The sequence below is a fragment of the Poecilia reticulata genome, linkage group LG16, assembly GCF_000633615.1.
Source record: "Poecilia reticulata strain Guanapo linkage group LG16, Guppy_female_1.0+MT, whole genome shotgun sequence".
Lineage (NCBI taxonomy): Eukaryota > Metazoa > Chordata > Actinopteri > Cyprinodontiformes > Poeciliidae > Poecilia > Poecilia reticulata.
In genome coordinates this window covers 10,809,820-10,833,399 of record NC_024346.1, presented here as the reverse complement: position 1 = coordinate 10,833,399, position 23,580 = coordinate 10,809,820, and the positions used below count along the sequence as shown (strand labels likewise).

At 38.6% G+C, this 23,580-nt stretch overlaps 1 protein-coding gene across 2 annotated transcripts; it reads right to left on the bottom strand.

Moving 5' to 3' along the window:
- Positions 1 to 1,136: 1,136 nt before the first annotated feature.
- pklr (pyruvate kinase L/R) lies at positions 1,137 to 23,520 on the bottom strand. 2 transcript variants are annotated; one of them, XM_008431630.1, is made up of 12 exons: positions 21,433 to 21,545; positions 15,880 to 16,044; positions 11,308 to 11,399; positions 11,050 to 11,181; positions 8,188 to 8,374; positions 7,380 to 7,653; positions 6,065 to 6,215; positions 5,235 to 5,387; positions 4,972 to 5,138; positions 2,771 to 2,837; positions 1,518 to 1,632; positions 1,137 to 1,439 (listed from the first exon to the last, which is right to left on the bottom strand). In XM_008431630.1, exons 1-12 carry the CDS (start codon positions 21,434 to 21,436, stop codon positions 1,336 to 1,338), a joined length of 1,611 nt encoding a protein of 536 aa, XP_008429852.1. In that variant the 5' UTR covers positions 21,437 to 21,545; the 3' UTR covers positions 1,137 to 1,335. The 2 variants fall into 2 exon arrangements, with proteins under 2 accessions (XP_008429852.1, XP_008429853.1); XM_008431631.2 differs by lacking the exon at positions 21,433 to 21,545 and adding an exon at positions 23,450 to 23,520 and having other exon boundaries at positions 1,146 to 1,439.
- Between the last annotated feature and the right edge of the window lie 60 nt (positions 23,521 to 23,580).

Genomic DNA, 23,580 nt, shown 5'->3' with positions numbered 1-23,580 from the left:
ACTGCAAACCCTGGCAGTGAACAGAAAAAGTGGGAGGATGATGTTTAATTCACATTCAGCAGGAAAATATGTTAACCTACTTTACTCAGATTGTCGCAAAATTCATGCACAACATTAGCAACAACTATAAAAATATCCAGACAATATATTATTTTAGGATGAAGACCTTTGGGTGTATTCACGGATTACTGGAGATATGCAGCAGCTGAATTATGAACTCACACCCCCCAGTCTTCACCTGGTAACCATGCAAGGATGAGAGGCTATAGATGACGGACAGATGCAATAATTTAATATTTTCCTCATTTTTTTGGATCAACATGTTATGACCACAATCATGAGTTTATCAGTAAGAACTTTTTTCTTTGGCATATTTTCTGGTATGAGTTATGAAAGCTTTTACTTTTGCCAAGTTACTATTATCAATTTTTATTCTTGCAGTAATTTTTTCTCATTTTGAAGTGCTTGAGTTTTGTTTCTACTCTTTGGTTTTGAGTTCTTTTAACACTAATTTTGCACAGACTCGTTTTCCTGACTCCTGAGTTTCCTTGTTTTTGTGTTATGGTTGTGTTTTGAACCTTGTATCTTTGTATAATTCTTCATTCTTTTAAGTCTATGTTTGCAGATTGTACAGTGTATTCTTAGAAGAGATAAATGCAAAAGTCCTTATGGATTAAAGATCATTTGCTAGAAAGAATATGGCTCACAGAGGAAGGAGAGAGGTTGTGTGTTTGCAGATGGAGGATGGAATGAACTACAGAAGAGGATTCGTGGGAATGTTAGATATGCAAACACACTAATAAAAGAAAAGGAGGAGGAAGAGGAGGAGGAGGACGACATCTCTAGACGAAACGATGCCACAAACTGGATCATTAGTGGAGAGGAAGATCATCTCTGTGGATACAAAGGAAATTCCCAAAATGTTTTCAGTATATCCCACAGAGCTGCTTATATTTGCTAAAAAAATGTTTGAAGAGAAATAGGCTCAGAAATGCGAGTAAAAGCCTTATCTTTATCTTTATTAATAGTAGCAATGTGTTACATGGACAGACACAAGGAAAATCAGATTTTAATACATAAAGAAGCTAAAATTAGCTTCAGTTAGCTTCCTGACAACAATGAGAGGAGAGGTCAGCCGCAGTTCAAGCTTCAAGTTTTATTTGAAGGAGTCATTCATCACACATGAGACCAGCTTCAGCAGTGCACATTTCCTCATAATACCTTAAACTGCAACAGTGCTGTAGTGAAAACCACATTCACCAATTACATTCACCTTAAAACCTTCCCAGCGCAGACTGGGGGTCAGATTTAGGATCCGGTACGGAGGCATAGCGGCTAGACGCTCACTGCCCTCATGATGTTGGTGTGACCGGATCCTGGGATCCAGCCCGTCACCACAATCACCATGTCTCCCGACTTGAAGAATCCCCTTGCCTTCCCTGCAGAGAAATGCGAGTGGAAATGATTTAAATTCAAGAGGAAGGTGATGGGAGCAAACATCAGTCACACACACTGACCTATTTCCATGCCAAAGTTGACCCTGTTGTCAACATCATCGGCCCAGACGGGAGCAGGAAGAGGGTGGAAAAGAGCAGGAAAAACGCCTCTCAGCAGCTGGGACTGACGCGCCACCTGAGGAAGATGCAGTCAGCCATTTTTGCTCTACTTTAAAATCTTTGCCCTTCTAGTGTTTGGATTTGTTCACACTCCAAAAACAAAAAACTTCTTTATTATACTGGTATATTTTTAAGATGGGCAAACATGAAGCGACCTGTAATTTTAAACTGAAAAGGGATTAATCATGTTTTTGATAACACTTGAAGATGTGTGTGTAAAATTGACACGAGACTGTTGTAAACATGACATAACATCAGTCATGAACATGAAGAAGTCTTTATGAACGTTTATGACTGTTGTCATGAAGTGTCATTCGGTAAATAAAGACACTTTTAATGCAAAGTTGACACTTTTAATGAACTTTAATGCATTAAAAGTGTCATTATTTGCTGAAATATAGTTACACCAGTCGTAAACATTTACAAAGACTCCTTCATGTTCATGACTGTTGAGTCATTTTCATGTCTCATGTCAGTCTTATGCTCACCCCTTCAAATAAAGAGTTACTTTTTTTTTAAACAGTGCAATTATTATTTGGAAATAAAAGCTTGAAAAATGTGGCATTCCCAGGTATTACATGGCACCTTTGGTTGTTCTGCTTGAAGTTGAAACCTTCTAGTCTTCTGCAGCCTAGAGGAGTGTCAAAATCCTTATTGATGAAATTACCTAATAATAAATTGTTAATAATATAACTCTGTCAGCATTCGATGAGTAATTCTAAAAATGTAATATTTTGCATCCTTTAATGCTGAAGTAAAATGGCACCATACACATAAAAACTGATTTGAATTGACTGATATAATAATATTTAAGTAAACAACTTGAAGTTCTATTTCTAATATTCATGCTGTGCCAGATTCGGCCCGCGGGCCTCGAGTTTGACACTTGTCCTCCAGAGGGTTTTAGAAGATTAAATATGTTTTTTTTATAGGATTCCAGGTTTTATCTGCAGATAACTACTTTAATTTTCACTCTGATGTGTCCACACCGTCAATATTTACAGCAACAGACAGTGAGAGTAAATAATGACTGTATCGCACATTGCTCAGTTTTTTTTTTTTTTTTAAAAGATGGATGACTCATCAACAATTAAGCTGTAATTTAATCCGAGACAAATACACAAGTGTTTATCTCAGAGTTGATCAAAGTTTACCTGAGGGCTTCTGGTGACGGCGATGATTGGACAACGAGGCCGGTATCTGGACAGGAGGTGCGCCGACCTGGAGAGAAAGGTGGAGAGAAGGACAGAACATTTAATTAAATATATGGAAGGTAGATTTTAGGGTTGTTTAGCACAGATCATTCATTTAACTTCACTGTATCTCTTCTAAATCTAATGGTTTCCATAAGTCTAATGTAAGAGAGGAACAACAGTCTGCTCTCAATTATCAGATGAGTTTATCATCTGATAATTTCAGGTGATTTGTGTCTGAAGCTTTAATGCTGGAAGCAAAGGTTCTCTAGTTTTCTTCCCATAACACTCCCATCTGTTGTCTGCTGCTAAGGCAGATGATGAATGTAAATCTGAAAAGTGTTTGAGGCACCGGAAATATTTGTGATATTTGTGCTTATTTATGTCGGTAAATGCGACTTTTATTACTCACTGTGTAGGCCATGGACTATAATCTGACATCAATTTAGGCTGAGGCAGTTGTTTAGCACAAGTAAGAAAGTTTTTTACATTTTTTGATAAAAATCTGCAATAAATCTCCAATTATGTATTAGTGAAAAAAAGTGAAGGAATTTGTTAGTTTTCTGTGAATTTCCAAGATAATTTGTAAGAAACTGGAGGGACTGATATAATTTGGCAGTAAACAGATAAAAACTGAATTGATTTGATTGATAAAATAATATTTAAGCACACTTAGTGTTTAGTTTATAATTTAGAGGGCCGCATAAATCACAGTTGAATCCTGATTTCTTTTTGAGTTTTTGTTTTTCTCTGTCATGGTCTGAATGACATCTAGTTATTAAACTCCAAATCTTTTGCCTTCTTCTCTCCCTGAACTCCTGGTCCTAAATTAGTCGATCCTGGACATGTCAGAGGTGTGAAAATAGTGAATTTGCAACTGAAATAAAAGTTTATTTTGCCTTCAAATGTCTGCCTCTCATTGCCAGACTCTGATTTGGATCCTTTTTCCTGCCATCATGGAGTGAGATATTTGTCTTCAATCTGGTGCCAGATCTGTCGCTGTTCTTGCTTTGCCCATCTGAGGCACCCAGCAACCATGACATAATAAGAAACGACCAGCATCTGTCATTTTAGAAAAGCTGACTCATTTATCTGCAGTGAGAGTTACTCAGATTCATTTGTTGGGCATTTTTTACTGGCAGAAATAAAACATTTTCACCAACCAACACCCAATTTCTTATATGCTGAGCACAGTGTGCATAAAATTATGACAATTAAGGGAACCTTTTCTGAAAAAAAATCACATTTTACATGTTTTTGTATTTTCATTTGGGTCTTAACTGCTTCTAAAAACAGCCGAAGTGCTTAAAAAAAATAAATAAATAAATAAAAAACACCCAGTACTTTCCTTACAATAAGTTAATGGTTTTATGTGTCTGGAGAATTATCCGTTTTAAAAACCTCCGAAATGTAGCAAATCAGCACGCGTTGCGCCGTTACCTAGCAACTCCAGCAAAGCCCAGCCCGTCACCTAGCAACCCAAGTGGAGTTCCAGCACGTTTGCTCAGCTGGTTTTACTGATGTACAAAGCTGCTGGAAAAGACATGTGTTGTTGTTGTCTTACAATCCAGAAACCCCTTGCTGCATTCTTGTTAATTGTGCTGTAGGCTCCATTTCTGCTTTTCAAAGATGCACAGTTGTAAAATTGTTTGTTTGCAGCCGTTTAAACATGCCATTGTAAACGTTGAGTTGGGGGGGGGGGAGCAGCAGCTTATTTGAATTTAAAATTACAAGAGGCCCTTAAAGCAACTCATTCTGGCAGAACTGACCAGACTGAAATCCCATTATCTAAGAATGATTTTGTACAAAAAATATAAAGAACATCATTTTGTTATAGTCCTAACCTGTTCAAGGAAGCATAATAGGTCATTTTAAAGCCTTAGAGGTGCAGAAACTCACCCAAAGGTCCAAGAAAATTCAGCAAATTGTGACATTGAGAGGCTCTAGATAAAATACTCAAGGCAGTTGCATTGTGGTTGTGTACATAGATTTGGTAACACATCTAAGAGTCGTGTCATACTGGTGATCTGAACTTTGGCGTATAGGTTAGGATTGTCATGACAATAAGTTTCTGCCTAACAGAGATTGAACGAAAAGTGAACAGATATTTAAGGAGATGTAAAGTAAACACAAACTTTTATGCAAGTGGGGCGACGGCTTACCTGCCGCTGGTGGTGAGGACTATAATTGCCCCTGCACAGCATTTGAAGGACGACTCCACGGCTCCAATTGCAGTGACTTCTGTGGGGTCAGAGGACAGAGGGGTGAGCCGGCGCAGCTCCTCGAACAGCTGCTGGTGGTAGATGGCAGCCTCAGCTTCCCTGCAGATCTAGCGTCGAGCAAATGTGAACAGCAAACAGAAGAAATGAGTGTTTCTAATGGGAATGAAGCAAAACGGACCAAACTTGCACACTGTGAGACTCACTGAGTGCATCATTGCTACTGCCTCTAGAGGAAACTGTCCCTTGGCGGTCTCCCCAGATAACATCACACAGTCGGCTCCGTCGAGCACGGCGTTGGCCACGTCGCTGCTCTCCGCTCGGGTCGGCCGTGCGTGAGAGACCATGCTTTCCAACATCTAAAAACACATTAAGCGCACAATTTCTCACCTTTACAGAATTTTAATCACAGATTAAAACACTGATGAAACAGATAATGTGGTAAAATATCCAAGAGAGGAAGTAGGGGGTTTTGTAGATAGATTGCACAACAATGAAAGGGAAATAAGAGATCATTCATGCAGAGGCAATCAAGTATGAACTTCAAAGATCATTAGTAGCGAACCGGGCACGAAACGACACGAGTCAATAAGACGGGCAGGCGGTTGGAAAATGAGACAGCTTGCAGCGTCGCCTAACCGAGACCATATTTTCTGCAGCAGCATTTAGGGAGCTGCAGATAACGCTGATTAGTGTCTGGGTGTGTGGGTGCCTTTTGCAAGCTTAGGTCTCGAGTAGCAAACCTGCTTTAACGCTGTCACTACGAGTCAAGAGCGGGAGCATAAACAAGATGCAGCACTGTGACTCAACATGGCTGCAGGAGCGTGGAAGCATGTGTGTCTCTGGCTGGGTTTGTGCGAGAAAGATGAGACGGGTACGAGAGATAAATTACATATTGGTGCATTAAGCTGGAGGAGAAGGCTAATCAGCGTCTTTAATGCAGGTTTCCACTGACTTGCTTGATGTTGGACAAGCTAAAGCTGCCGTTATTTGATCACTTCCACGTCCTTTCACGTGTCTACGATTGCGCTCTGACCTGTGTGGCACAAATGACGGGCTTTCCAGCAGAGTTGCAGCGCCCAATCATCATCTTCTGGGCGATGAAGACTTTCTCAGCAGGGATCTCAATTCCCAAGTCACCCCTGGCAACCATCACACCATCACTCTCCGCCAGGATCTCCTCAAAGCTGACACAGAAATAAAAACCGTCAGGAGGACAAATGCTTCTTCTGGAAGAAATAAAGTATATTTTAACGCATCTGAAACACGTAAAATTTGTTCATGAAGTCGGATATTTGAAAATAAAAAAATAATACTTATCAATTACATGAGAAAACACAGAATATTAATAATGAACTGTATTTAAACAAGATGTAATACAATTCAAATTTAATCTCTACTCAAATTTGACTTTAGTTTTTAAAAGATATATAATTTATATTTCATTAAAAAAATAACTTAAATGCATGAATTCTAACAATAAACAACCATGAATCAATTAAAAAAAAAGTTTTATAAATAAAATTATTTCCTGACATCACACAATTGATAAAAAACCAAAAAAAATGAATAAAATGAAAAATAAATGTATTTTCACAATAATTTAAGATATACTTAAAAGAATGGTTAACACAGGTTGTAATAAAATAAAATAAATAATTTTCTAAACAGCTTGTATTAAATTAAAATAAATGATTTATAAGCTTTAAACGCAAGAAAAAGCAGTAGGAAATAGTTTATAGAATTACAAAAACCCTTTATTGTCCCACAAAGTGAACTTTTTCTGTGGAACAGCAGCAAAGCGACAGGCAATACCAGCAAAAAGACTCAGACAGACAGAAAATATAAAAAATATTTTCAAAATCATCATAAAAAGTAAAAATATTGTACAGCAAGGGCATATTTTAACATAAACTCTCTGTAGTTATAAAATAAAATACTCTAATCCAGAGGAAAGTGCAACAGTTGGTTAATTAGAAAATGTACAAAATGTGCGTTTCTCTCTGAGCATTAAAAGATGGAGTCAGTGTAAGTAAAGCTGGGTGTGTTAACATCGTCAGTTGCCAGGTGCAGCAGAGCATCAGATAAGTAACGCAGGCAGCCGAGGCATGACATAAACTGTGTCTGATCTTTTTAATGGCAGCAATAACTTACACAGACAACCACACCGCTCGCTTATCAAACACGTCAGCTGACAAACGATCCTCACTTCCAGGCTGATGGAGAGCGGCAGACCACCATCAATTACAGATTTATGAGTCCTGTCACCGTCTAATTACTAGACATGCTGCCTGCCGATTCTGTTGCCCAAATGGTTTCACTTTAGAATCACATTATGCCAACTTACTTACTTCTTAACTCCCTGTCTGCTCTCCACCTTGCTGATCACTTTGATGTGTCGGCCGTGAGGCCCCAGAGCCCGACGCACGTCCTTCACATCCTTGGCCGAACGGATGAAGCTGGCGAACACGATGTCGACGCCGTGAGACACCCCGAACTTCAGGTCGGCCTCGTCCTGCACGCTGACCGCCTGCATACCGATCAGGTCGCAGCTGGGCAGGTTGACGCCTTTACGGCTGCAGAGGACGCCGCCGGCCTCCACCACCGTGTCCACCCAGTCCGGACCTGCAGGAGCAAGACCAGCATGAAGCCTAGAGGATAAGAGTAATAACGCTGCTGCAGACCTTCAAGATTTAAGTCTCTGGGTGGAAGAATGGGTCAAAATCACAGCTGAACAGCGCGTGCAGCTTAAAGCAACAAAGGCTTTTGTAATAAATATCAGTAAACATGTTCAATACCTTTTCCCTGTGTCATTTCACATTATTACACATTACTTAATTTCTGAACTTATTTGTTTTGATTTCTTTCTATGTATGGATTATTTAGGTTGTTATCAACACCTAATGAAAATGTCATGTCAATAGCAAGATTTGAAATATGTTTACTAAGAATGATGTGTTCAATATTTATTTTACCTGCTGGATACAGGATGACCATATTTGTACACACGTGTATTTACAGAAAAACTAAGTTTAAAGCCAATACTGAAAACAAAATATCAACATTTTTGATGACTAGTGCATTATTTTAGTTCTATATGTTGCTGTTTTTGACTTTCTGCTTGCGTTTAAAAAATGTGGATATTAAAATGCATGTTACCTATTTCTACTACTTTGAGTGCAAGCAAGCCATCATCGATGTAAATCCTTTTTCCCTTTTCCAGGACTTTAGGCAAGTTGGGATAGTCCACCCAGATTATCTTCCCATCTGTCTTGTCTTTGTCACTCTCTGCGGTCACGACTCGCACATGGCTGCCCTTCACCAGCTCCACCTCTTCTTCCACTTTCTGCACAAAAACACAGGCATAAAACACAAATACACACACACACACAAAACCTGACAGGGACTGACAGACTGGAAAAACATTTTTAGAAACCAGAAGCACGTTTGTCATTCTTCTGCCAAAACTTGTAGATGGGAGGAGTTGACATGAAATGGCGTCAAAATCTCGATAAAATAAATCACAAATGGACACATTCCAGAAGGAAGCTCCAGTTTTCTTCAAAATAAATATTTATTTTAGTGTCCACATGGTGTCACTCGGAATATTTGCCTCACGTGCAGCGTTTTTCCCCTGCATTTAAATCGAACTGACGCCTGTTTTTGTCAAGTTCGCACCCTGTCAGGATCGCAGCCTGAGAATGATTGACTTCAAAGCTGCAGGGCTTTGACAAAACTTGTTTCACAACATAATGCAAGAAGTCAGAGAAGCGCTGATGTTTTATTCACCAAGCATTAGGAGCATAAATAACAATCAAAGTACCGGTAAGGGAACAGCCACATTATTCTGCTTTGTTAATAAGTGACAGCGAGTGAAAAACAGCAAACAGCTGCATTAAGCTACAAGTTCTGCAATATCAATTCTGAAAACTACTGTGCTAGTTATCTGGCTGCGCTTGTATAGTGCTTCATAAAGTCTCAACCAAGGAAACAACAACAAAGTGACTGAGACAGAAGAAATAGGGGTTCGAACCAGAAACCCACCAGATACATGAAGAACCTCTACGACTGCAACAGAATGAATAAACAGGCAAAGTTTGCTCGAGTTGACTGGCTGTTAAAGGGCAACCATAAACTATTCCTGGACATCTGAATCAACGTCCTGGACATTGCAGGGTTTAATTTTCTGCTTTTCCAACTTCCTTACAAGAACCAGCCGAACAAGAGGTGGAGATTCAGCTTACAATGTGTGATTTTCTAAATTTACTAGTTTCTCTCTTGGATAAATGCAATCGTCTCAGCTGATGTTTGTGTAAAGTTGCTGTTGTGTTGAGTTGCTTCATTCTTCAGGCACCATTAGAGGAAACAATAATCCTTGCACACTAAACTGCATATTGCTGATTATCATTAACTGCTAGTATAGTTAAAATAACATCTAAATGTGTATACCTCTTCTCATATATGATCTTTCAATGTCAAAGTTGAAGAAAAGGAGACAGACCACTTCAATTTTTTCACATTTCATCATGTTGCAACTGCAATCCATTTTATTGGGATATTTATGTGATAGATCAATATAAAACACTACACATAAATTGTAGTGTGCATTTTTATTCAATATAAAACCACTTTTTGCTACAAGTCTCTAGGGTTATTATGGCTCTACCAGCACAGGTTTGCCTGTTCTTTTCAAAAATAACTCCAACTCACTCAAATGGAGAACATCTGTGAACTTACACTTTCAAGTCTTGCCCTTGCCACAGATTCTCCTTACGATCTGCGTCAGGACTTTGACTGGACCATTCTAATGTGAATTTAATTTGATCCAAAACAATCCATCATAGCTCTGCCTGTATGTTCAGGTTGGTGTCATAAATATGCAGCATGGTTGGTGTTGTGTGTTCAGGGTGATTTGTGCTCAACATTGCATTTTGCATGCAGGCCAGATAGTTTCATTTTATTATAGTTTCTTCTGATCAGAGAAACTTCTACGTGTTTGCTGAATCCCCTACATGACTGCAAATCAAAGCTTTTTACAGCTTTTCTTTCTGAAGAGTGGCTTTCTTATTGCCTCCATCACCCAAAACGTCCAGATTTGTGGAATTGAATGGGTAATATTCTCCAATTCTCCTACCTGAGCGATGTAACTTTGCAGTTCCTCCAGAGTCAATGACATCTTGTTTCTTTCTCTGATGCTAATGCAGGATTTTCCTCAGTGTTTTATAAGCCTGGCGGGCCACCAGGCTTTCCTTGTGCCCCCACCAGGCTTAGCATTGTTCATTTAAATGTTTGCATTTTTTAAGTCTTCATAGTTTGTGTTCAGGTGTTAAACTTAAAATAACACATAATTATCAGGTGATATTTTCAAATTTCCTGTCAACTTTAAACATATTTTAACTCAAAACCACAGTGGGATGAATGACTGCCAACCACCAGGAAACCTTGCTAATGCTCTTTTTGCTCTTAGCAAAATTTCATCTACAAAAAAAAATGAAATGCACACAGTTCACATTTTAATCTGCATAAATATCCTTTCCTTCACAATTTTGTGCTACTTTGTGTTGGTCTAACACATAAAATACACTGAAGTTTGGGGTACAGACATGATAAATAGCAGAATAGCTTATCAAGTCCTGTAGATATGGTGTGAACACGAAACACAAAGAAAATAAAAAGACAAAAAGCAGAAGAGCAGGAGACTTGGAAGCAATTTAATCTTCCAGACAAACTTAAACTGATTCATGAGGCACACGAAGCGGGGATCACTTTTCACACAGTGCATCTTGTCAGCTAATCAAGGCATGAGGAGTCTGCCAACACCTTGGAGGTATTTGTTCTGCACAGTAGGCTGAAGGCAGCAGAATCACAAACAACACAATACAATGATGATGAAAATGCTAAGCAGCTCACGCCCACAGCTGTTGTTTCTCCAACAGAAATAACAACCTGTAACAAACCGCGGCGCCAGGGAGAAGAGATTTCCTGCACTTCTTTATTGATAGACGGGTGCAACACACTCACCCCTTTCACCAGACCAGAGCGGATCTCTGGGCCCTTCGTGTCCAAAGCAATGGGCACCGCTCGATAATACAAAGGGTCAGATGTTATGGTCTCCACTGCCTCCCTGATGTTTTTAATGGTCTCGCTGTGATACTAGAAGGCAGAAAACGAGAGTAATTTACGACTGAGTGCAAATCCAACAGCATGACCGTAGTGTGCAGGCTGTTGGATTGTGAAATGGGGAGCAGAGGAAAGCATTAATCACTGCGATTCACGCACTTCATGAGATCCATGGGAGAAGTTTAGACGAGCGATGTTCATCCCCGCCTTGACCATCTCCTGGAGCTTCGGGACGGATCGAGATGCTGGGCCTGAGAAACGTCGCAGATCATAATTAGAGCAAGAAACTGATCACCAATCAAATGAATCAGTTCTCCATCTTATATTTTCAATAAATGAAGTTTATTTTATATCAGGTTTTCCAAATAAGTTCTGCTAAAGACCATCTAAAACCTGCAGGACACAAGGATCCCTGTTTTACGCCTTTTCTAAATAAGAAATACACACAAATATTTTAAAAGCATACACAACAGGTTTTTTATGTTATTTGCTCATTTATAAGAATTTCAGAAAAATGTTGCAGCGTCAGGAAATGACTGTATACTGCTGGTTTTCTTGACTTTTTTGACTATTTGTTGATGTAGTTCCTGTTTTATTTTGGTGTTGCTTCCAAGTTACTGTCTTGCTTTTGGTTTTGTATTGGGACATGCTGTGTGTAATTAGTTTCCTCTGTTTCCTGTTTTGTCATTTCCTTTTGCCATCCTTCCTCAGTTGCTCCTTTGCAGCTGTTCTGCATTGGTCAAGCACTTCCCCTGTTTCCACTCATCTCTGAATTTGTAATCTCAGTTTTTATCCTCTCCTTTCCGGATTATTCTACTACTGATCAATTGGTTTGGTCTTGTCTGCCTCTTTAGCGCATTCACACTTTTGGAAAGGCAAAAACCGCCTGAAGCGAGCGTAAAAACCTTTTTGTAAAATTGAGGAAGTTATTTTGAATTTTGCAAATGTTTTCTAAACCGTCAAATGAGCATTAATTAAAACACGACTATTGTAACATTTAAAAGGTTTATGTACTTCTTTATTAGTGTTGCGTTTCCTCTTCATGTTACAACATTTTCAAAGGAACCAAGTTGATTTACTTTTTTATTTTACCTTATCCTCCATTTTCCAGTGGCTTTATGTTAGCAAGGCTTCTAACATCTATTTTTGAGTGGAGTTTGCAGTTTTTGCTAAGTGCTTTCATTGTTTTTCTCTGGCTGCTCGGTTATCCTCCCACAGGCCAAACATAACCCGATCACAGTAAACGAGAACACTAAATTAGCTGTGGGTGTGAATTACTGTCTGAGTTGTTTCTTCAGCTGCAGTAAGTCTGTTCATGCTTAAAGTGAAACTTCAAACTGTTGGAGTCTCTTAACGAGGCTGGGATCCAGGAAGGTTCAACAGACCAAGACTCTGATGGCTGGACACTTTCTCCTCTGATTTAATCCCTCATTTATTCATTCCTCAATTTTGAAAAAGAAATTAAATGAGAAGGGTTTCAGTATGAAACTTCAATCTAACTTAATTCAGTTGGAATGGCAGATTTTATGCTTAAAGGTTAAATCACCTGAAAATCTTAATAGCATGAAATATCAATAAATCCCAGCTGGTCTTTCTATTTTCTTTGGAAGCAAATAGAAGAATCTCTCCCAAAAAGAAATAAGCATTAGCAAAACCGCCTGTTTTAAACAGAAAACTAATTATTGTCTTGACATTAAAGACCTTGGCAACAGGAAAATATTGAATTAACGAGCAGCTAAACACTGGCAACAGTTTTTTTTTTTTTTTTACAATAATAATAAAATTATGACCACCTCCATGAATAACGTCCGCCATGCTTGTGGTTTTCGCTGTTTATGTTGAGCCCTTAAAAAGAACTAAAAAACGCACATAGACTTTTGCATTTGTGCAACTTTATTAAACAAAATCCACGGTTTGAGTTCTCTCTCTACGGGTCATGAACTTTCTACTCCCATCATGCACTGGGTTGCTCTTAGAGAAACATTATTAAGACAAAAATCTACAAAAAAAATTTTTAATTGTTTTAGTACATATTTAATCATAAATACCAAAGGCTAAATAAAATAACCAATAAGATCAATATGCCTATTAATTAAATATTATCACGTTCCTAACATATTTTCAGGTCTATACATTTATGTCTAATCTCTGACCGTGAATCCATCGCTCTTTGGATGAAATGTGACGTCATCGTTGATACTTGGGTCGCTTTGAAAAACATCAACATAGGAAAGAGTTTTCTGTCTAATTTGAATAAAAAATAAAATTAGATGTACATCATATACTTTATTTTACAGTTTTTCTCTTAATTCCACCCAAAATCAGTAAGATTAAGTTAGTGAACATTTCCTCTGTTGGTAAATAGCTGTTTCATTTTCTTTTTGACCTCGATGTCTGAGCCAAATGAACAACAGATGTTGATTCCAACATTTCCCATCCAGAACATGTGTAGGATTTGTTTTAAGAGGAGGTTTTATAGCATTTCTGCAGACAGATCTTGGAGTTTGAGTGGTGTGGTGTTTTTCTCTGAGAAAATGTTGGTAGGCATTATCAGTGAGACTTTCAGCTGCTTCCATTCACTGTTGCTTAAACAACCTCTGGATTTCTTACTAATATAAAGTGTAGTGAGACAAGGGGTTGATGCAAGCCCATTGTAGTACACCAGTTCTTCACATAACTATACAAAAACAAGCCCAAGTCTGATTCAGTTACACAATGCCCAAATCAATCAAATTGATTTAATTACAGTCCAGTTTCATTCAGCATCAAATTGCTGCAGTGCAATATTCATCCCTATTATTCTCATCATTCATTCCTCCCCTTCATTCAACTTCTCTCTCCACTGTTTAGCAGAATAATTGTCCAGGTTATTTGCCTGCAAGACTCTCCAAACTGATTAAAGCTGCAAACTTCATGGTTCTTTTTGTAAAGTAGATCTCCTTTCTGGGCGGATTTGTTGGAAGCATATGTTGTTGCACAGCCTGGCTTTATAATTCAATACTAATGCTCCTTTCACAGATGTGCATTCAGCCATAAGTCATCTCCACCACTGAGCCCAACTGGGTTTATGTGCTTTTTGTTCTGTCTGCAGCGTATCTGCTGTTCTGCATAGAGGAAGCTCTGTCCATAACTATCCCAAATCATTTTAGGGGCTGATTCAACAGACCAGAGGAACAATCTCCACTTTCTGTGCCTAAATTATTTTTAATACCATATTTATGAATTAGATTAGCAGAGGTTTTAGACTGGCAGAGCCTAATCTTCCCATAAATTATTGGACGGAGTTAATCACGTTTAGTGGTTCTGATCTCAAGCAGGGATTTCTGTCCCTGAATAATTTTTAATGAATGTCACAGAGATGGCATGTTAGTAAAAGTCTGTCTCTGGGGATGTTTAAACTGATATGATGTTAAAGATAACTCACTTTAACCATTGTTTGCTTCCAACGAGCAAATTTATACATGCAGGTCCAAATATGTGAAGCACCGTTAGTAAAATGTTCTTTATAAATAAACCTTGTCAGGACATTGTAGCCATCAATAAGATCCTGACATATTATCTGGTTGGATTTGTAACAATAAACAATAAAATTTATTGATTTCTTATCACAGATCCAGCATTTTGCCAACCAGAGAGCATCTGGTTTGTCCAGGTGAGCAGATTCAAATTGCAGTCAAGCTGCTGAAGCTGTTCATTTTGGAGCTTGTTTCTTGTAAACATAAAAATCAAGAACAATTTTGGACTGAATAAAGAAGGCCAACATAAAATGAGACCAAAAAACTGGTGGCCAACACCTAGAAGTCAGAAATGTTTCAGTAAATGACCAATTTCAATTATCTTTACTAATTCTGCAGGAGTATGCTCTCTATATGTTTAACTCTGTATGCAGAGGTTTGATCATAAGCAAGTCCACAATTAAAATTTAAACTTGTGCTTTTAATTCCCAGTTTTCTAAATTCACTGAAAGTGTGTGTTGTGAGCTCATTCCTCCCTGAAAAATTGAATAAATCATTGCAAGTCCAATATTAAGACTCTCATTCCCATGAATAAAAACATCTGACATTAGCTAGACTGGAGGTTTGGTAAAAATGATGTATTGTGCCTTGCAGAAAGTTTTTAACAGAACACAGAAATACTTTAAAAGTTAATGATATTTCCTAATTAGTCAAGTGAAGACTCAAAGAAAATAAAATAATCTGAAGAAGTGAGTGGCAGTGGACATTGTGTCTGTTTTTAAGACAAGCGTTTCGATTTACCAAAAACCTTCAGCCAAGCCTGGAAGTTTCCCATAAAGAGCATAAACCTGTGCAACACCCAGTCTTGACTGTTTAAAATAATGAAAGTGTTTTGTTGGATCAAACTCAAAAATGTTGAAATACAAAGCAAAAAATTATTATTTTTAAATTAAACACAGAGCAAATTTGCTGTTTGAGACCAATCTGACTTTTTGTCTGTAAACTAAGAAAGTAGATAATAATCAGTTCCATGTATTTATTCTTCTTGATGAGGAAGAATACAAAAAACTAACAGGAAAAAAAACCAAGAGTAACTTTTACTTCAAACTATTCTTCTCATTTTCTGATGACTTATTGCTGCAACTCCTGATCAACAAACTCTGCCAGCGCGCTGACAGCTGGACATGTCTGTTGTGACAGGAAGTCGGCCATGACAGCTGCCAGAAAACGAACCTAAGAGCCCAAACCCGCCGTCTGGGCCGGTTGTGACACCCACCGATGGTGCAGATTATGCTGGTGTTGCGGGCCGTGATCGGCTCTTGGTCGATGTCCAGCAGGCAGAGATGCTCCAGGAAGGTGTCAGCCATGCTGGCGTCCAGCTGCTGGCGCTGAATGAAAGAGTCCGGCATTGTCATCACATCCGAGTAGCGCCTGATGAGAGCTGAGGGGACAGGGAGAGCGTCATCGTCAGAGGGGAGAAGCTAATCGCGGAAGCTCGGCTGCGAACTCCAGCTGTGAAAATGAACGAAGGGTGCAAAGTGATATCTGGATCAGCGATAAACGAAGAATGATCGATTTCTAATTTTCACCGAGACGCTGGTCTGACATTAAAAACCACCTGCAGGGGTCACACAGGATTACATGCTGACATTCATCTGTGTGTAGCAGCTGATAATATGAGCAACACGCCACTGCTCTGCAGACATTCTTTGATGAGCACTTAAAGGGCATCTGAAAACTGAGAGTACAAAGGTAATAAATGAGGTGAGTTGTTCAAAGCAAAACGTTTTCCAGGCGACTAAAAGGTGCACAAGACATTTGTTGTAAAATAATGTTTCCCTCCTCAGTGGAGCAGAACGTCAGAAAATGATAAATGGTGCGTTCAAGATGCTCAGGGAAGATATGATGGAACAATGTGGTTTGTTGTTTTTGTTGTCAGAGTGATGTTCTGAATGTCTCAGAGGAAAAGGAAAATAAATCTTCCATCTGTTAGAAATAAAGTGGTAAAATGAAGAAAAAGCATCACAGATTAACTCAGTAACAAAGCTTCACATACAGCGGAGTGTAAAACTTACACCCCATAAACTCACATTTTGCTTTGCTACAAATGCGTCACAAAATACTAGAAATGTATTTTTCCACATTAATTTGCTGATCAAAACTGAAATGTGTGTCTGCCATTTGTATTTGCCCCCCTCTACTCTGCTACTCATAAAAAAGATAGTGTTGCCGGTTTTCCTGAACAAAGTAATTTAATCCCAGTATAAATCCAGCAGTCAGAAACACAATGGATATTAATGCGTTAGAATGGTCTAGTTAAAGTCCAGATATTCATCCAGCTCAGTTAACCCTAAAACAAATTCCCAAAGACTCAGAGCTCTAATCACAGCAAATTATATTTCTACAAAGCATTGAACTGAGCAGGAGGGTGTGAGCCACACTTTTCAGATTTTGTTATTGCAGAGACAACAGAAGGGAATATGTAACCTTTTCCTTCCACTTTGCGATTATACGCTAATTTGTGTTACTCTATCACACAAAATCAAAATAAAAAACACGTCTAACTTTGAAAAACACTTTGTGCACATCACTACTAAGGCTCCTGGTCATCCAGCAGCTCTTACATATGTCTACTTAACGCACCTAATGCTTAAAGAAATGAACTAATAATATGCAAATCTGGTACTTTTGCTTTGAACTGCTTCAACACAAGAGACCCACTTCATTTGGGGGCACAAATCATGTTGCTACACCCGCTTTGGAACAAGCTTAAAAGCACCAAAGTGTGTTTTAAAGAGACTGAAAGAGTAGAAGCTGCTTCTCTATGCGACTAATAAAAGCTTCCTGTTTTTCATCACAGCAACGGTTTTGTTATTGCAGCTGCAGCAGATGCACAATAAGATCTGCATTCGTGTTCACGTCTGTTTGTGTCCCCCCAACAAAGACGAGTCTGATGCTCGTTTTTCTTCCAGCTGGACCTCTGGTTTCTGTCAGAGAGAAAAATTGCCACCGGCCTTGCAGCCTGGCGTTCAACATGTAACATCTGTTTCTAAGAAAACTGCTCCATGTTTCTAGAAAGCATCGATTTGAAGTTTGAGTTTGCACTGGCAATGGCTGGTCTTCTGTTTGCTTATCTCTGCTTTTCATTCGTCAATGCAAACAATCTGATTCCAAGAATTTTTTTTAGAGATCCCGTCTTGTTATTTTTAGACTAAAAATAACAAGACTTAGTAGTTAGTGGTACTCAACATGCTATCTTCCATTGCTGGTGAAGAGTTAACAGATTAAGCCAGAAAACTTGGCTCCGGTTTTTTATGCGGAAGCCATCTGGAGCTTGATGAAGGGATCGATCTCAAATAATTGAATCCATTTTGAAGGATGTCACAGCCAGTTGGGCCTGTGTGTTTTTTTTTTTTTCTACAGTAGTAAAAGCCTAATACGGGCTATGAAGATGAGTGGGCAGAACTGACAGACAAGGTCAGTGCAAACAACACGACAGGGTGTGAAGAGGTGAGGAAAGAGGGCGACAGGAGGCAGGCTGCGTTTATAAAAACAAGGAGGAAACAGAGGAACTGCATCTGCATTAGTTCTGACACTCCATCAGTGTCCTCTACGCTCAACGGGCAGGTAGCCTGGAAAACTCCTGACGGCATCTGTTGTCTAGGAGCTTTGCAGCATAATATGAACCCCCAAAGCTCCCCCATCCTGCAGATTCAGAATCTGTCAGTTTCCCCTGTTTTTGCTTCCTCTCTGCACCTCCCTGTGACCCAGTTCTGCCGCTCTGCTGCACACATCATCACAGGTCCCACTGAGATCCTCCTCCCTCAGACCCGTCCTCTCTCACATGGAGATGTGCGCACGCACCTGAAAACACACACATCGATTCCTGTTCTTGGAAGGCTGGTTATAAATAAAGCACAGCTTGGGTCAAAGACACCGGAGTTACAAAACACGAGTCTGGCCTGAAACACCATGACTGATAAAGAGTCTAGACGAAGTATTCACACAACTTCACTTTTCCACCATTTGTCATATGACATCCCAAAGTTACAGTGCATTTATTGAGGTTTCATGAACAGAGATGGTAGTGCATAACAGGAAAATGTAAATAAATATACGTGAGTTTATTTGGTTTTCATGTTTTACTTCTGAAAAATATGTCGTGTGTTTGTTTCCTGTATCGATGCTAAAAACATGCCTGAGAATGCCTACAAACAGTTCAAGTCTTGGCACCGATTCTCAAGTCTTGACTGTGACTGGGCCATTTTAAAACATGAATGCGATTTGATTTAAGCCATTCATCTGGTGTTTCTCTCCTTCTAGGAAGTGAGTCTTTGCCTCAGTATGAAGTCTTCTAAGGTTTTATTCCAGGACAGTATTTAGCGTGAATAGAGTCGTCCCCTTAGCATGATGCTCTCAGCACCAGCTTTCACAGTGAGGGTGATGAGCTCAGAAAGCTTTAAAGTGTTAGTTATACCCAAGAAAATAGATATTAGGTACATATTAGGTAGTGCCGTGTTTTTCAAAGTGGGGGCCGTGGTCCCTTGGGAGCTCTAGGAGTAAAATAATGCAAAACATAAAAACTTTGTAATCATACATCTTTAAAAGCAAAATCAAAAAGTAAAACACTTTATTTGAAGGGGTGTGCATAAGACTGTCGTGACACTGTCATAAACATGACATAACATCTGTCAGGAACATGAAGGAGTCTTTATGAATGTTTATGACAGTTGTCATGAAGTGTCATTCGGTAAATAATCACACTTTTAATGCAAAGTTGCTCTAAAAGTTGCATTGAAAGTCCATTAAAAATGCCAGCTTTGCATTAAATTATCATAATTTACAAAATCATGCAAAGTTGGAACTTTTAATGGATTTTTAATGCAACTTTTAGAGCAACTTTGCATTAAAAGTGTGATTATTTACCGAACGACACTTCATGACAACTATCATAAACATTCATAAAGACTCCTTCATGTTCATGACAGGTGTTATGTCATGTTTATGACAGTGTCATGTCAGTCTTATGCACACCCCTTCAAATAAAGTGTTACCGCAAAATCTAATCTGTTTCTCCATCTTTATCATAAAAGTATAAGTTAAAATTATTTATTGAAATGATACTAAAAACATGCCAAAAGGTGATTGTTTGTACGTATTTTGTAGCATTGTTTGCGGGTTCTTTAAAGGGGGTCCCTGGACAGAAGCTAATGCTACAGGGGGGTCCATGGCACAGTAAAGTTTGTGCACCCCTGAGCTAGGGCACCTCCTATCACATGTTTGATGTGTCCTCTAAACGCAAAATGTGACATCTGATGTCTATTTTTTAATTACTAAAAGCCAGATGTGCATAGTGTACTACTTATGGTCACTCATGCAAGTAGGGCCACACTACTCCCTTACTGGGTTTTCCACAACAATCAGTTTTATTGCCTGTTTTTAAACCTTTAAATTGACTGGCGCCTCCACACCTGAGTGACCTTTTGACTCTACATACTGCAATCCAACCACTTAGTTCTGCTGATGCCTGGTTTTTCTGATAGCTGCTCCTAAAATGTGGAAAGAGTCACCCCATGCACACATTTTTTTCATAGTATAACATGGGTTTATTTCAAGGTAAATTCTTTATTTTATTACTTCTACAACCCCTTTAAAAGACTATTTTTAAAGGGACGGTGCTTTTGTAAATAATTTGCTTTTGATCAGATTTTTCCACCAACTCTGCAGCTCCTCCAGAGTTACCAGTTATTTTTCCAATTACTCTCTAAGTTGAACCACAGTGCCATGGCAGTTTTGTACCAAACTCTCTCCATTTTCAGAAGATAATCTGATAGATCACTGATCTATGAGATGCTTAAAGCTCAGGATATCAAACAATTTATAACCCAACTTTAAGATTCTCTGCTTATTTTCCCTTTAACTATCTGCTGTGTTTCTTGGTGATTCCATTTGTTCCCCAATGCTCCCTAACAAACCTCTAAGTCAGGGGTGTCCAAAGCCAGTCCTCGAGGGCCGGCATCCTGCATGTTTTAGTTCTCTCCCTAGTGGTTCTAACAACCTTCTCAGCAAGTCAATGTTCTCCTTAGGCCTCTAATGGGCCATCATTTAATGCAGGTGTGTAAAACCAGGGAAAGAACTAAAACATGCAGGATGCCGGCCCTCAAGGACCGACTTTGGACACCCCTGCTCTAAGTTCTTCAAACTAATAACACTCTGATTAAATTAAGGTAATTGGCAGTACTGAAGTTCATTTATTGGTAGAAGAAGCTTTTCAGATTTTTTATTCAGAAACGTTTTGAAAACCATGTGTCATTTTGGTTTGTCCTATAAAATCTGAATAAAAACACAAAGTTTGTGGCTAGTTTGTGAAAATTACTGTGTTCTAGGTTATGACTAATTTTGTGAGGCACTGAATATAATCAGATGGAAAAACTAGTTTCTGCTCCAACACTGACCATCAAACCGACTAAAAAAAACCAGCATCATTAACATGCAATACAACAAACTGATGCATTTCAAACTTTAAAACATGTTGTTGATTGAATTTGGTCAAATCTTTTATTCACCATCAAATAAGGAAACACATGCAAATTATGTACATTTTAAGAAGTCATGTTGCACTCCCCATAGATTGTGAGTATAATTTATTCTAAAAGCTGCACAGCATCTTTACGTAATACTGTTGCTATTGTTAAGCTTGTTTTTTAAAATATTTTTATCACTTCAGGACCTTTTCATATGAACCTACATGTCTGATGCTGAATTTCCCCTCTGTGGGATAAAAGAAAAATGCTATTTCTACTGTATTCTAAGCGACTGATCAACTTACCCATTTTCACAAAACCATTCACCCAGCAGCTCCAATCCTCGTTCTAATTTGTTGCTTTTATTTGTGTAATTTATCCTTCTCAGTTACAAAGTTGTGCGCTCGTCCTTCACCGAGTCCCGTCTCACCAGAACGAGACTCTTCGATCAGTTTTACCCTCTGACCCCCCGTCTCCTCTCTCCTCCCACTCACATCACACTATTTGCATTAGTCCTGAGTGGGTCAATATGATGCTAAAACTGTCAACGCTTTGAGTCAATATACCTAGATTTACTGCCAAATAATGTCAATCAGTCCCTCCTGCTTCTTTAAAATTATTGTGGAAATCCATGGAAAAGCTTTTTGCGCTTACAATTGAGAGTTTATCAGATTTTTCTCAAAAGTTGTCAAAATCTTTCTTACTTGAAGTAAACAGCTGCCTCAGCCTTAACTGATGTCAGATTTTAGTCCGTAATCAATACAGTGAGGAATAAAAAGTTGCAATTTCTGTCATAAATAGGTGCAAATATTGCAAATATTTCCAAATTAGTACCACAAAAACACAAAATCCTGGAGGGGCTGAAAAGATGTTCAATTATGTTATTTAATTTGAAGTATTCATTGATATTTTAACACTTTGTGAACAGGTGTTATCAACGGCCCTTTAAGAGCATTCATGATCTTAATTTGGCCCAAAACAAAAATGAGTTTGACGCCCCTTCCCTACAGTATAAAACTAGAAACTGCTGCATAAATTGAACCTTACTAAAGTTATGTTTTAACGCGTCTTAATTGTTTTGTTCATCGTATTATGTTGATTTATCTGTTGACATATTGACAGAAACAGCACAATGAATGTTGTGGAATACTAAAGAGTTTCCTACTTTACAGCAGCAGCTGGTTTTGAAGAGTTGCTTGGACAAGACAAAATGTCCTAAGAAGCTACAGATGTTTTTCAGAAGGCCACAGAAAACGTTTGACTTTAAATAATAGAGAAAAGTCATTCCAATCAGTCTGAGTTCTGACAGCAATTTAGGAGATTCATTAATCTCAGGGTACCCAGAAAGAAGCAGGCATGCACAGGGGGAACAAGCAAACATGTAGAAAGATTTGAACCCACGACTTTAAATGCTGAACGGCAACCACACACCTTGTAGTCAACTTAATTAAATTTAACATACATATTACAAAAAAATTCACTACATTCACACAAAAATCAAATCCTTTACGTTCCGTATTATTCCATAAACACGATCTGCTGCTATAAAGTAATTGGAAACATTATAAGTATAGAGCTGTTTTTGATATTAAAAACAACATTTTGACCCAATCCATGCATTTTTCTCTTCAGGTTCATTTTTATCGCTAGATTGTTAAAAGGTGTTTCAACTAGGAGACTTTTTTAACAAGCGTCTCTTGCGTAAAAATAAAAACTCGCAATATTTTTTTTTTTTTTTTTTTTTTTTTTTTGCATTTCAGTAATTTTCCTGCAGGTTTTGTTTACACTCGAAACAGCAAATTGCCGTTGAAGTATAAAAACCCAAACCCCCGCTGCGTTAAGAAATTAGGCGAGACGTGTGTGTAATAAATGGCAGCTGAACGAGGTTTTCCATTCATAAGCACAGTTTACTCTGCTGAGTGGTTTCCACGCACAGTCACGCACCGTCCCACCCTGATGCAACGTGTAAATCTTTAACTTAAACAGACCTTTGCTCCTCAAACTGGAAGCCTAGTCTGCAACCTGAGCCTGCGCAACGTCACAAAGGAGCTAAAGGCCGCCGTTAAAAATCAAAGTCGGTTTGAATTTAATATGAAAATGTGACGCTGAAAGGAGATATACCAGGAAATCTTTCCGTGTTTGACTTTAACCCACTTTAAAAGGAAAAAGACGGCCAAGAAAAAAAAAAAGGATAGGTATATCTCCAACCAGCAGAGCTACCTTTTAAATAAAGTAAACAATCCAGGAATGTTTCCTACATTACTGACCATCACAACAGATTCATTCACAGTTTGAATCTTGAGAGCGGAAAAAATGACCAACCTGTTAGACGCCGCAAGAGGCAGGTAAAGACTGAAACGTGAGAAGGAAGTAGAGGGGAAAAAATATTAACGGGGTGTGTCAGGTGTGAGCTTTAGCGCCATCTCATGGACAGAAATGACAAGAGTCACAGA